The sequence below is a fragment of the Eupeodes corollae genome, chromosome 1, assembly GCF_945859685.1.
Source record: "Eupeodes corollae chromosome 1, idEupCoro1.1, whole genome shotgun sequence".
Classification (NCBI taxonomy): Eukaryota; Metazoa; Arthropoda; class Insecta; order Diptera; family Syrphidae; genus Eupeodes; species Eupeodes corollae.
This window is the reverse complement of record NC_079147.1, coordinates 120,027,921-120,041,887: the sequence shown is the minus strand read 5'-3', so window position 1 is coordinate 120,041,887 and position 13,967 is coordinate 120,027,921. Positions and strand designations below refer to the sequence as shown.

Sequence of the window (13,967 nt, the reverse complement as noted above, 5' to 3'; positions counted from 1 at the left end):
TGGTGGAGCTTGTCTCGTGCTCCCATTCCCTGACACCATTTGGGTGTAGGAAAATTTGGGATCCACTAATTTTTGTGTTGGAGCCTGTCGAACTGTTCGACTTCTTTCGGCTTATTGGCTGGCCTGATTTTGTTTCATTTGTTGGACCTAAGGGAAACCCCTATAGTTAGCCGGGTGCAATTGGTTTCCACAAAGGACACACTTGAGCAGGGTCAAATCCTCAACCCGCTCATTCCCCAGCTTGCATTCGCCTTCGATGTGGGTTTCTGAACACCTGACACAGCGCAACTGCATACTGCAGTTGGCATTGGCATGGCCAAACCTCTGGCACTTCGTACATTGTAGAATGTCGTCGTGCCTTTTTAATGTCTCCCAGCGTACAGTTAGATTGTCGAGAGATGTGATTCTCTCGACACTTCTAAAACTGCTTTGGGGCGATAATGTTACGAGGAACATTGGCAGCCTATAACCCCCTCGTCTGGACTTCACCGTAGTGAAAGGCTTGACCCCGATAAAATCAAGATCGTCAATTGCTTTTTGGCGGAGCTCAGCTTAGAGCTCCTCCGGTTCCGTGCAGGAACTTATGCCCTTCAAAAGGACCATCTTAAACTTCTCACTTTTAGGCGTGTAGCTGAAGAACTCAGCTGTGGCCTCTATTATCAGTTTCTTTTCTTTTTCGTTCAAAATTTTGATGAGAAATTTGCCCTTAGTGGCCGACTAACACACCTGTTTAATGTCCTGTATGTCAAACCGGTATGTCCTTATTGGTAACACCTTTTAATTATTGGGCTGTGGTTGTTTCTGGTTTCTGCTGCTGTTTCTGCTGCTGTTGTTGCTGCTGCATTGCTTTAGTTGATGTCGATGGGCCCTTAGCAGTTGGGCCTGTCACTGCTGATTGCGGATTTTTCTTTTGCTCCGCTCCTGTGTTTATATTAGCGTGATTGGGTTTTGGTTGTTTTTGCTGCTGTGGTTGTTGTTGCTGTTGTTTCTGCTGCAGTTGTTTTTGTCTCTTGTTTTAGCTTCAGCTGAATGAGGAGGGGCTCCATTTCCTCCTTGAACTTTCTGAGGTTTTCCTCAAAAGTCTTGTCTCATCTTGGAGGTCCGCCTCTACCTCCAAAGCCTTCGTTGTCGGCGGGACTGCCTCTGGCTTCGTTATGATTAAATCCATATTTGGAGATCTGAAGAGCCCCTCCCCACCTTCGGATTCATATTCTGTCTTCTTAGACTCGGCGTAGTCTGAGAATTCACTTTCAGTGGTGATTATTTCCTTACCCTTCTCCATTTTTTTCGCATATCACGCCGCTTAGTGGAGTTGGTTCTCTCAACTTTATTGGGACTGTGTTTCTTGAGCTTCCTCTTCTTATTAGTTGTTCCTTCTATCCACTGGTCAGATACCTGACCAGATGTTGTTGCTGTTATTATTGGTACCGCTGCTGGCATCATCGTAACGTCACCTGATGTGTTGGCAGAGGTATCTTTCGATACCCCTGCTTTTCTCTCCCTCTCCATCAGCTTTTCTTCCCAATCAATGAAGTCCACAATTTCTCGATTGTGGAAAAAAGCAAGAATATTTTTCACTCCGAGTCAGCCGAAAAAAAAATTAAAGGAAAATTGCTTAAACATTTTTAATAGGAAAAAAAAAACATTGGAACTCACTTGGACGTGTTCTTTTAAGTTGTTTTGTTTTTAACTAAAAAGTGTGAATGCAAAGTTCTTACTCACACTTCAAGGATTCCAGGAAGGTATAAACCATTCCTGTAGGTACACTATTGTTCCAAGGACACGACCAAATGAATTCCAATGTTTGCATTTTTAAAAATTTTCGATAGGAAAATACGAACATTGAAACTCACTTGGACGTGTTCTTACAAGTTTTTTTGATTTTACCAACAAATGTGAATGCAAAGTTCTAACTCACACTTCAAGGATTTAAAAAAAGGCTTATAATCGAAAAATATCTCATCCATAACATTCTTGATTGGTGGAAGCATACATGTATTTGCTATCAAAAAAATTATGCTTCAAAGGAAAACCAAAATAAAAAAAAAATCAGAACGATTATAGCGAACTTGTTGAATAAATGCAGAGTAAATATAATGCAAATTTTGACGTTTATCACAAAATGAAAACGTCAAAAAATCGTTCTGAATTCATGCACAACTCATTCAATAAATAGTGTAATCGATGTGAATGTTTATTGTTGACGTACAGAACTTTCTTTTAGTGAATTCCCACAGTTTAACGCAAAATACAATTTTCTTTCTTTGCTTAAAAATGTTAAGCTACCAAAATTCAAGTTTACTTGTTATTGCTTGAAGGGTATGTAGTAAAAATGCTGCTAATAATGAAAACAAATTAATGAGTCTTACGTCTATGTTTTTGTTCTTCTTAATATAATAAATGCTACCGTAAATTACATTTTATAAATGCTGAACATAGAATAAAATATATATAAACAATAGTTTACAGATATAAAGCAGAGGTTAGCTTAGAAAAATATTTTTAAGAAAGCTAATAATATTTAAAGTATGTTAATTAAAGAAACTCTCGCTTAGGCAAACTTCCATCAATTTCTTAGAAAAAAAATTAGCATTAATTTCTGCCAATTATTGGGTGTTCGGTTTCCCCATATTGGAATAAAAAAGTTACTTAAATCAATTTAAAACTGAAAAAATGTTGTTGCTTTGTTGTCTTACAAAGTATTGAGTTACACTTTGGTCCATTTCCAATTATACTTAACCAGTTGCAGCTCATATTGCGTTCGCAAATAATTATTTAAATAAACAAAAAACAGAACTAATAAATCATTAAATATGTATTTGGTCAATCTTATTTTATTTAATATACATTTAAAACATTTACTTGGATTGAAATTAAAAAGCTATACAAATCTTTCAATTTTAGACCATGTCAGCACTTTAGATTCTGTCGGTTTGGATTGTTTCGTTTTTGAACGGATGTCAAAATGAAGCATTTAGATGTGCCTGTGGACTAAAATGAAGCATTTTGATGGGCCGGAACACTAAATGCGAGAATGTGTTTGGTTTTCAGCATTTCACGTACACTTTCTCACATTTAGTGTGCAGTTAGCTTGTTGGCAAACGGAAATGTCAGTCTAAGATTCCTATCAAAAACACTCTAGTAAAGATATAAATCCTTCGTACGTATCACCCTCCAAAACCCATTTGTTTACATTGTTGTATTTGTAATGTGAACGAATTCAACGAGAAAAAATTGACGTGTTTTCACGCATACATAGACACACTTACTGAGTTTTTTGGGGAAATTTCATAAATTGGAGGAGAAACCAAGATGTCTACCGGGGATTTATATCTTTATATAGAGTGTTTTTGATTCCTATTTTGTTAAATGAAGTATTTTGCTCCATATTTTGAGAACATACCCATATGCATACATGTGTAAACCGATAGAAATTGTAATTTCATATGAAATGTAAAAACTAAATTTGAGGGAATGGTGGCAGGGAAATTGGGCTCTCTCTATTATCTCTTTCTCTCTGACCGAGATATGAAATTGTATTGGAGGACGCTAGCTTTTGAATACTGAATTTAATTGTATGTATTAAATTATTGTGCTGTTTCTAAAATCTTAATATTTCAAAGAAAATTTAGTTTATTTTTCAATTTAAAAAAAATATTAATATGGTACGTGGGATATTAAGAGGAGGCCGTGGAATAATTCGAGGTGGGATACGGCCACCATTCAAAAAAAGTTTTGTTCCTCGTCACCCATTTGATTTGACGTTGGCAGAAGGCCTTTTTCCCAAAGTTTCTACAACAATAGACGACGCTGCCCTTACTGCTGTACTTATTTTCTCTTTTACAATGCTCACAAATGTCTATAGAAATGTTATGTTATTTCAGGCGCTTTTAAAACGCAACCAAGACTTGACCCCTTCTCCATCGGAGCAAACAACTATAGCTAATTTGGTTTCAAAAGTACAAAGTGTTTTGGACAATCTTGTTGTTGCGCCGGGTGATTTTAGTAATTGCGTAAGTAATATATTATTATTCAAGATAAAGAAAACAAGCTTCTTATTTTCTATTTTAAGCTTGAGAATATGTATGTACATATGTAAGTAGAGAAAGTGTTGGCCAAGGGTCGGGAAGTAGTTTTAAATGGGGTCCAGATACGGATGAAAACAATTTAATCGAGGTCCAGAAAAGAAGTTGTCTAGTTTTTAAAATTAATAATTAATTAATAACTGTAATATTAGTGAAATTAATGAGAAAACTTACAAAGGTTTTTTACAGTTTGTTTCACGCGTGGAGCAGTAAATGCGAAGAGTGCCATCAAGGTGAGCGTCTGATAATCTCGAACGATATTTCTGTAAAAAATTAATTTTCGAGAAAGACGATTCGCATATATAGGCATTTCCACAGAATCTTTCATTTTCAACAATTGAAATATTTTTTTTTTATTTTGAGGCACATCTATAAACAAACATTTTCTTGATTGTTTATCATCTAAATAACAAGAAAATACTTGCGTGATTCATTTTGAAACATCGTTAATAAATATCTTCCGTTCTGTGTAGCGCAGTGGAGATGTGTGCATTCAATGAAAAACCCTCATTTCATAAAAAAATTTGATTTTGTACTGTCGTACAAACTTTGAAATTTAATAATTTCGATCAACGGTTTTTTTTTACTATTGATTATTCGTAAAATTTTCATTCACAATCATTTATTTTTCTGTAAGATCTTATCGATAGGTGTGCGGCGAAAAAAATCACATATTCTATACCAATCTCGTTTTCAATTTTAAACTTTAAAATGCCATTATTTTTAATAGAGGCACATGATCTAATTAAATTTTAATTGATTTATTGATTGATAGAGAATAATTTAAACCTATAAAATAGTACCAGAATCGATCGTTGAGAAAGTTATATAGAGAAAAAGATCAGATTTTAATATTTGTAAAAACGGAGGTACTCTAATTTAATTGCTTTGTATTATTTTTTAAATGGTAGCACACCTTTCTTTCGAGGTTTTTCTATCAGTGTATATTATAAATAATTATAAATTAATGATGTTAAGTTGTTTCAAAGGTCGTTAAAATGTTTTTTGTTTATAAAACTTAATAAAATTCAATCTGGTACGCTTGAAATTTGCAACATTTAAGCCTATTTTTTATTAATTTTAGTTAAAATTTGTAATCCAATCAAGTCAAAAGTAGGTTATATAATTGAAATAAGTCATGATACGAAAATCTATCCACTTAGAAAGTGGCAATTTCATTTCTCAGGCTTAATATACTGTAGTAACATGAAAGTTAAAAATACTGTGGAAATGCCCATATATGTCAACCCAAACATAGTAGCTAAGTTGATAGCTAGTTTTCTGCAATTTTGATATTTTTCTGGAATATGCTTCCCCCAAAAAAATTAATTCCAATTCTAATGAAGCTTTTGAAATATGGAATAACTTCGCAGCCACTTCAATGCATTCTGCTGCAGTTTAACCTCATTTAAATATTTTAGAACATATTTTAGAAAAACCAAAGCTAGGACGTTGCGTTGAAAATCCATTAGTATTTGATGTGGGGTGACAATCAATGTACATTAAAATAGGGGCAATTTATTGAAAATATGTGGAGCTGTATATGTACAAAAATGAGAAAAATGTGTTTTATGAGCAAAGGTACATTGATTAAGCTCATATTGTTCACACGAAGGTTGTACATTTGATAATTCAATTATTTAAAATAATTCGTATTAAATGCTTTTGTGCAATCAATAGAGGTCGAAAAATATTAACATATGAACCACCCCTTTGAGTTTGCAAGCCCATAATATATCATTTTTAAAACTTTTTGGGAAAAAAAAAACACTAATTAAATACATTTTTCGTGTGACCAATAATATGTATGTTTTGATCATATGAATATGATTCTTCTAATTTAGACTGCTATCAATTACTACTCCTAGGTACTTAAACTGTTGAACAGTTTCAATTTTAAAGCAACTATCTGCAATGTAAATTGGTTATAAAATTACTTTTGCCACACTTATAAAGAGTTAAAGAAAATTGTTTACTATCGTGAGCGTGAAACTGTAAATTAAAATCAGTAAGACTTTTTCCCGTTACATTAAAACACATCAATTTAGTTTTTTCGCTGATAATCAATTTATGATAAGTTAACCACAACCTTAATACTTCCAGATCTTCTTCAATGTTTAAAATAATTTCAAAGCTAGTCCTAGATGAATATGTAAAAAAATTTCATCATCGAAAGCAGTTGAAGTACCATTTAATTTCAGTTTAAAAATGGAATTAATGCGTGCGTTTTGTTCGCATTTCATATATAGTAAAGTGAGATATTCCCAACAAAACGATCCGCAGTGGCCAGATTTTTGTATTTAAAAATTGGTACAACTGAAAGAAGATCTGTCAAAATAATAATAAAAAACTTCAAAAAGGGGGGTTGTTCGTAGACTACTACATTAACATGTGGTGTTGAAGCGAGCTTGAAGCTCGCCTCATATTTATATACCTGAATCGAGTTGAGATTTATCTATTCTAAACTAAGATAAATATTTTTTGAAAACATAGCAAAACATAAATCTCTTTTCTATTGTTTTTTCTTGCTAAATAAGCCCAGTTAGTCCATTTTCACTAACAAAACTAAATAATATCAACAGTAATAGATTCGTTTTTCCGCAATGGGAAACACACATGATTTAATGCAGAACTACTCAACGAACACAGCCATCGAGATACAAATGCAATATCAATCCTACCAACATTTGAGAACGAAATCACATAAGATCCATTCGAGGCTCGTATAAATGTCAAAAACCTATCCATAGTGAGATTCTACTCTAACTTTTATCGGTGTTATTCTCACTATGGATATTGTTTTTGTTATTCGTGTAAAATCCTACTTTACTATGGATAGATTTCCCAACAAAACACGGGTAATTGATTCAACCAAGTATATGAAAATTATCGAGGAGGTCATGTTATCCTATGCTGAAGAGGAAATGCCGTTGGTTTGGGTATACCAACAAGACTATGACCCAAAGCATACGTCAAAAAATGTAAAATCATGTTTTTCGAAGAAGAAGTTATCCGTTATGAAGTGGCCCACTCAATCGGCGATCTTAACCCCATCGAAAATTTGTAGGGGGATGTTAAGAATGCAGTTCATAATGCAAAACCCAATAATTAAAAAGAATTGTGGGTAGCAGTTCTTGATTCGTGGAACGCAATACCAATCGAGAGTTGCTGTATTTTAAAATATTGTATGGTTAAAATTCTGTATCATCCTGTATATTCATTATACTGTATGGTTAATATACTGTATCTCAAAATGCTGTTGTCAAAAACTTTGTTAATACTATATCTCAAAATTCTTCTTCTTAAAATGGTGTATGAGCAAAATATTATCTAAAAATACTGTATTTTTGCAAAATTCTCTTAAGATTCCATTATAGAGAACAATAAAAGCAGAACTCGATTTCCGCACTCAATCATTTTTAAAACTCCAAACAAGTAAAAAAAAAAACAGAATAAATTAATAAGTACTATCATAAATAAGTAAATAACAATAGGCAATAACATTTATAAGTAACAATCCATGAATTGCATATACAAATGTATTTACAACAGCAACAAAAATTCAAAGACTTATGAATTATCAAATGTTATTGTTCAAGGGAAGTATATTACAACATTATGCTTATGAGCAAATATTAGGATATATTCTTTATTAAATTAATCTCTTTTTAAAATTCTGTATTTCAACAAAAGTTCGCACTTTTTTACATTATCAAAACGATTTTTATTTGTCAGCCTACTTACAGCATTTTGAAATACAGAATTTTTGTATACAGAATTTTAAGATACAGGTATCTAGAAACGTCGAGAAATGTCAAAATTTTTAACTAGACAAATCGGACCATTTACAATAACTTCCTATAGGAAGTTAATAACGTTTACCTTGTTTAAGTCATTCTTTTAATATTATTTCCTTAAAAGAAAACTTATCAAAAAATATTCGCACTATTATATGAATGGTTTAAAAATATTTGTCTCATTTGAAAATGATTCGAAAAAAGTAAGTAAAACCTTAATTTTTCTAATTGGCAACCACAAAAAGTTTATATTCTAATTCTTTTTTTTCCTGTAGTGTTTTTTTTTAAATTTTCTTCATTAGCAATCAACCAATCAAAAAACACATTATACAAAATATAAATAATAAATTATAACAAAAATTTCTTCATTGCGTCCATCGAACTTTGGCTGGTTTGTATGCATTCTTCTCTATATTCTGTTTTTTTTTTAAATAATCTGGACATTTCTTATTTTATATTGAAATTCTCGCTCATTTTAACCCCGCCCTCAATATATTGCACATGCAAAACTGTTTAGGAAGTCGAAGAAAAGATGTCAGGCCGATCGTTCCTCTTCATGATAGTACTATTCAAATATATACATAAAGGTACTGTACACTTGTAACTCTAATGCTACCTTCGAATGTTTGAAAAACTTCTACCACGAGTGGTCTTAGCAGTCCCGATAAAAACTTTATTTTAATTGAAAAAATAAATGGTTTGCGATCGAGTAAGGGAATAAATAAATTATAAGCTTAAATAAAAAATAACTAATTAAATATCACCACATATTAATAATTTGTCTCTTTTTTAGCAATTGGACGAAGTTCGCCAAGTTGGGTCATTCAAAAAAGGTACATTGATTACTGGTAACAACGTAGCAGACATTGTTGTTATTCTAAAAACATTCCCAACAAAAGAAGCTTGTGAAGCGCTGGCTAAAAAAGTAGAAGCTGATTTAAAAAATGTAATGAAAACAGAAGTTCTTACTAAATCTGACCAGCTCACAACTACGATACATGATGGTGGATTTAATATTGCTAATTGGCAAGCAAAAATACGCATTTTAATTGCAACAATACCTCAAAATATCCGCAAGCTTGAAGCAGATATTCACTTGAATGCAAAAACTATGCAAGCTCATTTATCCGCAATACGCCATACACGATGGTTTGAAGAAAATGCTCATCATTCGTCAATTAAAGTTCTTATCCGTATATTAAAAGATCTCACCACACGTTTTCAAGCATTTTCACCCCTTTCTCCATGGATGCTGGACTTAATTGCTCATCTCTCTATAATGAACAATCCAAGCCGACAAGCGCTTCCCATTAACCTTGCCTTTCGTAGAGTTTTTCAACTTCTGGCGGCTGGGTTATTTCTTCCGGGATCAGCTGGAATAACGGATCCTTGTGAACCAGGTCATATACGCGTACACACATCCATGACTTTGGAGCAGCAAGATATGTGTTGTTTAACTGCACAAACATTGCTTCGCGTCCTCGCGCATGGAGGTTACAAGCATATTTTGGGTTTGGAAGGCAACACTAGCATAGCAAGAGAGATGTCAGTATGGGATGGAGTTGTTGTTTCTCCACTCGAACATGTATATGAAAAACCTTTTGATAAAAAAGATGATGAAGATGAAGATATGGAAGAAGTTGAAAATGCCGGAGTTGTAGAAGATGATACCATGGTAGAATAATAATATAGTAGGAATTAAATCTGAAATAATTTTGAAAGGCAAAACTTATACATTCATTTTAAATTATATAATAAAGTTCAAAAAGAAAAAAAAATGTATAACAATTGAGCTTGAAGTTTTCTTTAATCCAGTCAGTTTTAAATCGTTTGCAACAACATAACAAACTAATATTTTAGAATTCCTTACAAGCGGTAATTTTTTCTTTGGAAAACCAACTAGACAAAAGTGGTAGGTATGTTAGGATGTCGAGATATTGACATTTATTTTTTTTTCATCAAAAAAAAATAAAACTATTAAACTTAGTTTTGCGCTGGACGGTATAAAGATTACAATTTTTTAAAGAAACAATTAGTCCGCGATTCGGAAAACATTGCTTAAAATGTGTGTGCATATAAAAAAAATAAAAATTAATTGAACAGACACATGGAAAAATTATTTAATTGAATATTATTCTCTTCAAATCAAATCAAATGGGGTGGCGCAACAGTCCGTTGTGAACCAGGGCCTAGTGACTTACAACTCTCAACCATTCCTGTGTGCGAGTACTGTTGTCAGGAATGGAAGGGACCTACAATTTAAGGCCGAATCCGAACGGCTAGTTTGAGAAAGCACTTTTTCATGACAAGAATTACTCTTGAAGGATTTGTCAATTCCTCGCAAGAGGCAGTACCCGCGAAAATTATTCTTTTTTTAAATTAAGGTGGCACAGGCAGGGGTTGAACCCAAGACCCCTTGCATGACAGTCCAACGCACTAACCATCATGCCACGGGTACTACTACTATTATTCTCTTACATATTTTTTTTCTGTATCAATATCAAAAAGAATAAAAAATATGGGATATTTACGTTGACATTAAAGTAAAATATTTTACAGGGGATTTTTTTAGAGGTAGATGTAACAACAGAAATAACCTAACAAAGATGACACCACCTACAAACAGCACTGCGTTGACAATATGACATCACGCGTCGTTGTCGCGACGCAACGGCATGCACTTTTAACAACAACATATACATATTTCATTGAATTGTATCATATTAATTTTTATATCAAAATATTTTAGCATTTATTTCAAAATAGTTCAGTAAGCATTTATTTATTTATTTTTATTTTGTATAAAAGTAGGAAATTCATAACAATAAATTTAACTTGCTATTAAAACGGCAACCTACCTATTCGTTATTTTTTACTTCCCTCCACCAGCGGTAAGGAGTTTTTAATTTGCGAATTGTCAAATTTACATTGGTCATTCGAAAAGAAGAAACAGTGAAGCGTTACCAAGGCTTCTGGCATTGGTATATATTTTAAATAACAAATCTACAAAAAGTTATATAAATCGATACAAATTACGAACAAATACAAGTGAAGCTATTATACGAAAATAAAAGTACGACACGAATAAATTAAATAAATAAAAACAATACATAAAAAAAATCCTATAGGTAATCACGTTGAACGAAATTGAAGTTTAAATTATTGTAGTCAAGCAAAAAACCTTAGCTGAAGATATCGAAGCATTGAACAGAAATGTTGGTAAAAACTAATTCTTAAATCCACCGTAACCATTGAAAACTTGGAATAATTTGAGCAAACTTTCGATGATTACTCCAAGAAACTATATGAGTACCAACAAAAAATGTTAGTTCAGCTGCTTCGAAACATCACCGATCTGCATGAAGACTAAATTGCAAATGCAATATGCTATATGATGCATCGGAAGAGGACCTGAAGGTACCATTTGTGGCAAACAACGAGTATAAGGGCGTAAAGCAAGACATTAATAGGTTTCATCACCAAATGGCATCCAATTTATTCAATGGCAACAATTATAACAAGCTTAAAGAAATGAAAATGAAACCCAAACCCATAGACAAACCATATAAAGACCGGAATCTTTCGTACGTTTTACCCTCCAACACCCATTTGTTTACATTGTTGTATTTGTAATTTGTCATGACGTCCATTTTGAAATTTGAAATGCAACAACAATTCGATGCGGTGTATTTACTTGTTTTGACAGATGTTTTTTTTTTATTAAAATAGCTGTGGTGAGAATTTGACTTCTACGACGAATTGTTTTGTTTACTAAAATGCCGCAAAATACGAACATTGGAACTCACTTGGTCATGTTCTTAAAAGTTTTTTAGATTTTTACAAAAAAGTGTGAATGCATTGTTCTTACTCACACTTCAAGGATTCCAGGAAGGTATAAACCATTCCTGTAGGTACATTATTGTACCAAGGACACGACCGAATGAGTTCCAATGTTTGCATTTTTAAACATGTTCGATAGGAAAATACGAACATTGGTCGTGTCCTTGGTACAATAATGTACCTACCTCGAAGAAATAAACATTTAAGTTATGTGTGATGTTGAGGTGATGTCACACTTTTATTATTTATTTTAATTTGAAAAACTAAACTTATATTGAAATTGTTAAAACTTGGTCAATGTTTTGTAATTATCAAAATTCTTTTATGAAATAGTCATCGTTTTTAAATTCGATAAAAAAAGAATTATTATAACATTCAAAAATATAATTTTTGGAACGTTTAATTTTACCTCAATCAGAACTCTATATTAGATTCAAAATTAAAAAAAAATAATGTTTTACATTTTCGCTAATATATTTCAGATTTTCTTTACATAATACAACAAATGAATTGAAAAGTGTATTATACGTAGTACACACTTTTAAATATAGTATTTAAATATATAAAAAATTAACAATTTCTTGCCATTTCTTCTTACAAAAGTTTCTTTAGCATTTAAATAAGCTCTATTTAAAAAAAATTATTTATCTTGGGTATACTTTAATAAATATTCGATTATTCCTATCAAAATAAGACTACGTATGTAAATACTCAAGGAAGGAAACAATAATTCAATTGAAATATATTTTTTTGGTAATTTTCTCAAGAACAAGAAGACATAAAATCATCTGGTTTTCAGTTTTTGATCAAAAACAAATATGAACAATGAATTCTAAAAACAATAATAGATAATTTAAGTATTAAAAATTACACTTCAAAACTTTTTTTTACCTTTTTTGGCCAAATTTTGAGCTTAAAACAATTTTTTTCAAAAACTATGCAAATTAACACATCTATTCCATTATTAATTAGAAAATATGAACCAAAATATAATAATAAGCATTAAGCACGATCCTCTCGATCATAAAATATGATATTAAATATTATGTTACATTTCAATAGAATCGTGTAGGAACATGTTGTTTTCTTAATAAGTGATTCATGTATAAGAAATCATAAGGTCTTTCTTAAACAATATTTAACGACAGTTAACAGCAAAAATGTTTTTCGATTTTAGTCTTAAGTTGGCATCTGAGATGTTTCGATTAATAAATATTTATTTAAAAATGTAATATCTCAAGGAACTATTCTAATTTGCATAGTTTTATGGTTTGTCTATGCCCAAACCAATGCTTTCGACGCTGAAAATTCCGACCAGAGAGAAAAAAACTAAACGAGAGAACCAACTTCGCCGGTTGCTCTCTTTGTGCCAACAAACTGCGATTTGAAAATAAACTTTCATATGGATTAACTCCATATAAAAAAAATGTGGGGAACAAATACTTATACAAGAAGATGTGCATACTCCCCACATTTGAAATATGGCGTCCGTCTTTGAAAAATGGCGGATGTAGTTCAGAGGTGTTCAAAGAAAATTCAAAAGTATAGATGAACAATTTTTAGGTACTCTCATTGTGTTCGTTTGGGACTGCAGAGATGGCAGAAATGCGATTTTTTTGATTTACTACATTTGCTACGTCTGCTACATAAATGAGGTAGTTAATGTAGTTAAATGTAGTCAACGTAGTTAAATGTAGCAAACGTAGCGGTAGACGTCAAAACGTAGTTTGAAATGTCCATTCAACAACCAAATTGACAAATTGCATCTAAAAGAACACTGTATACGTGTGAAAAACTAACTTTCGTCGTCGGATACACTATACTCTTAAAATAATCGACAAAAATAAAACAGATGATTATTAAATTTGCATTTTTCTTTCATAAAACTTCGAATTACTGGATTTAGTTCATTTACGCAAGAAATTTGGTTCTTATGTATAGTTCAGTGTTTTTCACTCGTTAGTCGTTACTTATTCACTCGTTTTTTTAAATTCTTTTTGAAATTTAACGTTTTTTGTGAAGGTAGCACACGTAACAAATGTAGGGTAGTTAATGAAACAAATCAAAAGTGCAGTTTATTCAATTAACTACACGTAGTTTACCGAGTAGATTACCTGACGTAATCTACTCTGCCATCTCTATTTGGGTGTAATATCATTCGAATATGAAGTGAAATTAATTACTCTTGTTAGGTGCCAAAACAATGAAGATTTAGAAACAATTCTAAATTACGCATTTAGAGAAA

At 32.0% G+C, this 13,967-nt stretch overlaps 1 protein-coding gene across 1 annotated transcript; it reads left to right on the top strand.

The window, feature by feature from the left end:
• Window positions 1-3,503: 3,503 nt before the first annotated feature.
• Window positions 3,504-9,674, top strand: LOC129942490 (interleukin enhancer-binding factor 2 homolog). Its single transcript, XM_056051466.1, has 3 exons — window positions 3,504-3,824; window positions 3,885-4,013; window positions 8,676-9,674. Exons 1-3 carry the CDS (start codon window positions 3,663-3,665, stop codon window positions 9,564-9,566), a joined length of 1,182 nt encoding a protein of 393 aa, XP_055907441.1. The 5' UTR covers window positions 3,504-3,662; the 3' UTR covers window positions 9,567-9,674.
• Window positions 9,675-13,967: the final 4,293 nt, after the last annotated feature.

Excerpts from the sequence above, each read along its gene's own strand:
- LOC129942490 (XM_056051466.1), top strand. The coding sequence starts at position 3,663 with ATGGTACGTGGGATATTAAGAGGAGGCCGTGGAATAATTCGAGGTGGG. Across the intron at positions 3,825-3,884 it reads ACGACGCTGCCCTTACTGCT|GCGCTTTTAAAACGCAACCA; the intron begins GTACTTATTTTC and ends ATGTTATTTCAG. Across the intron at positions 4,014-8,675 it reads CGGGTGATTTTAGTAATTGC|CAATTGGACGAAGTTCGCCA; the intron begins GTAAGTAATATA and ends TCTCTTTTTTAG.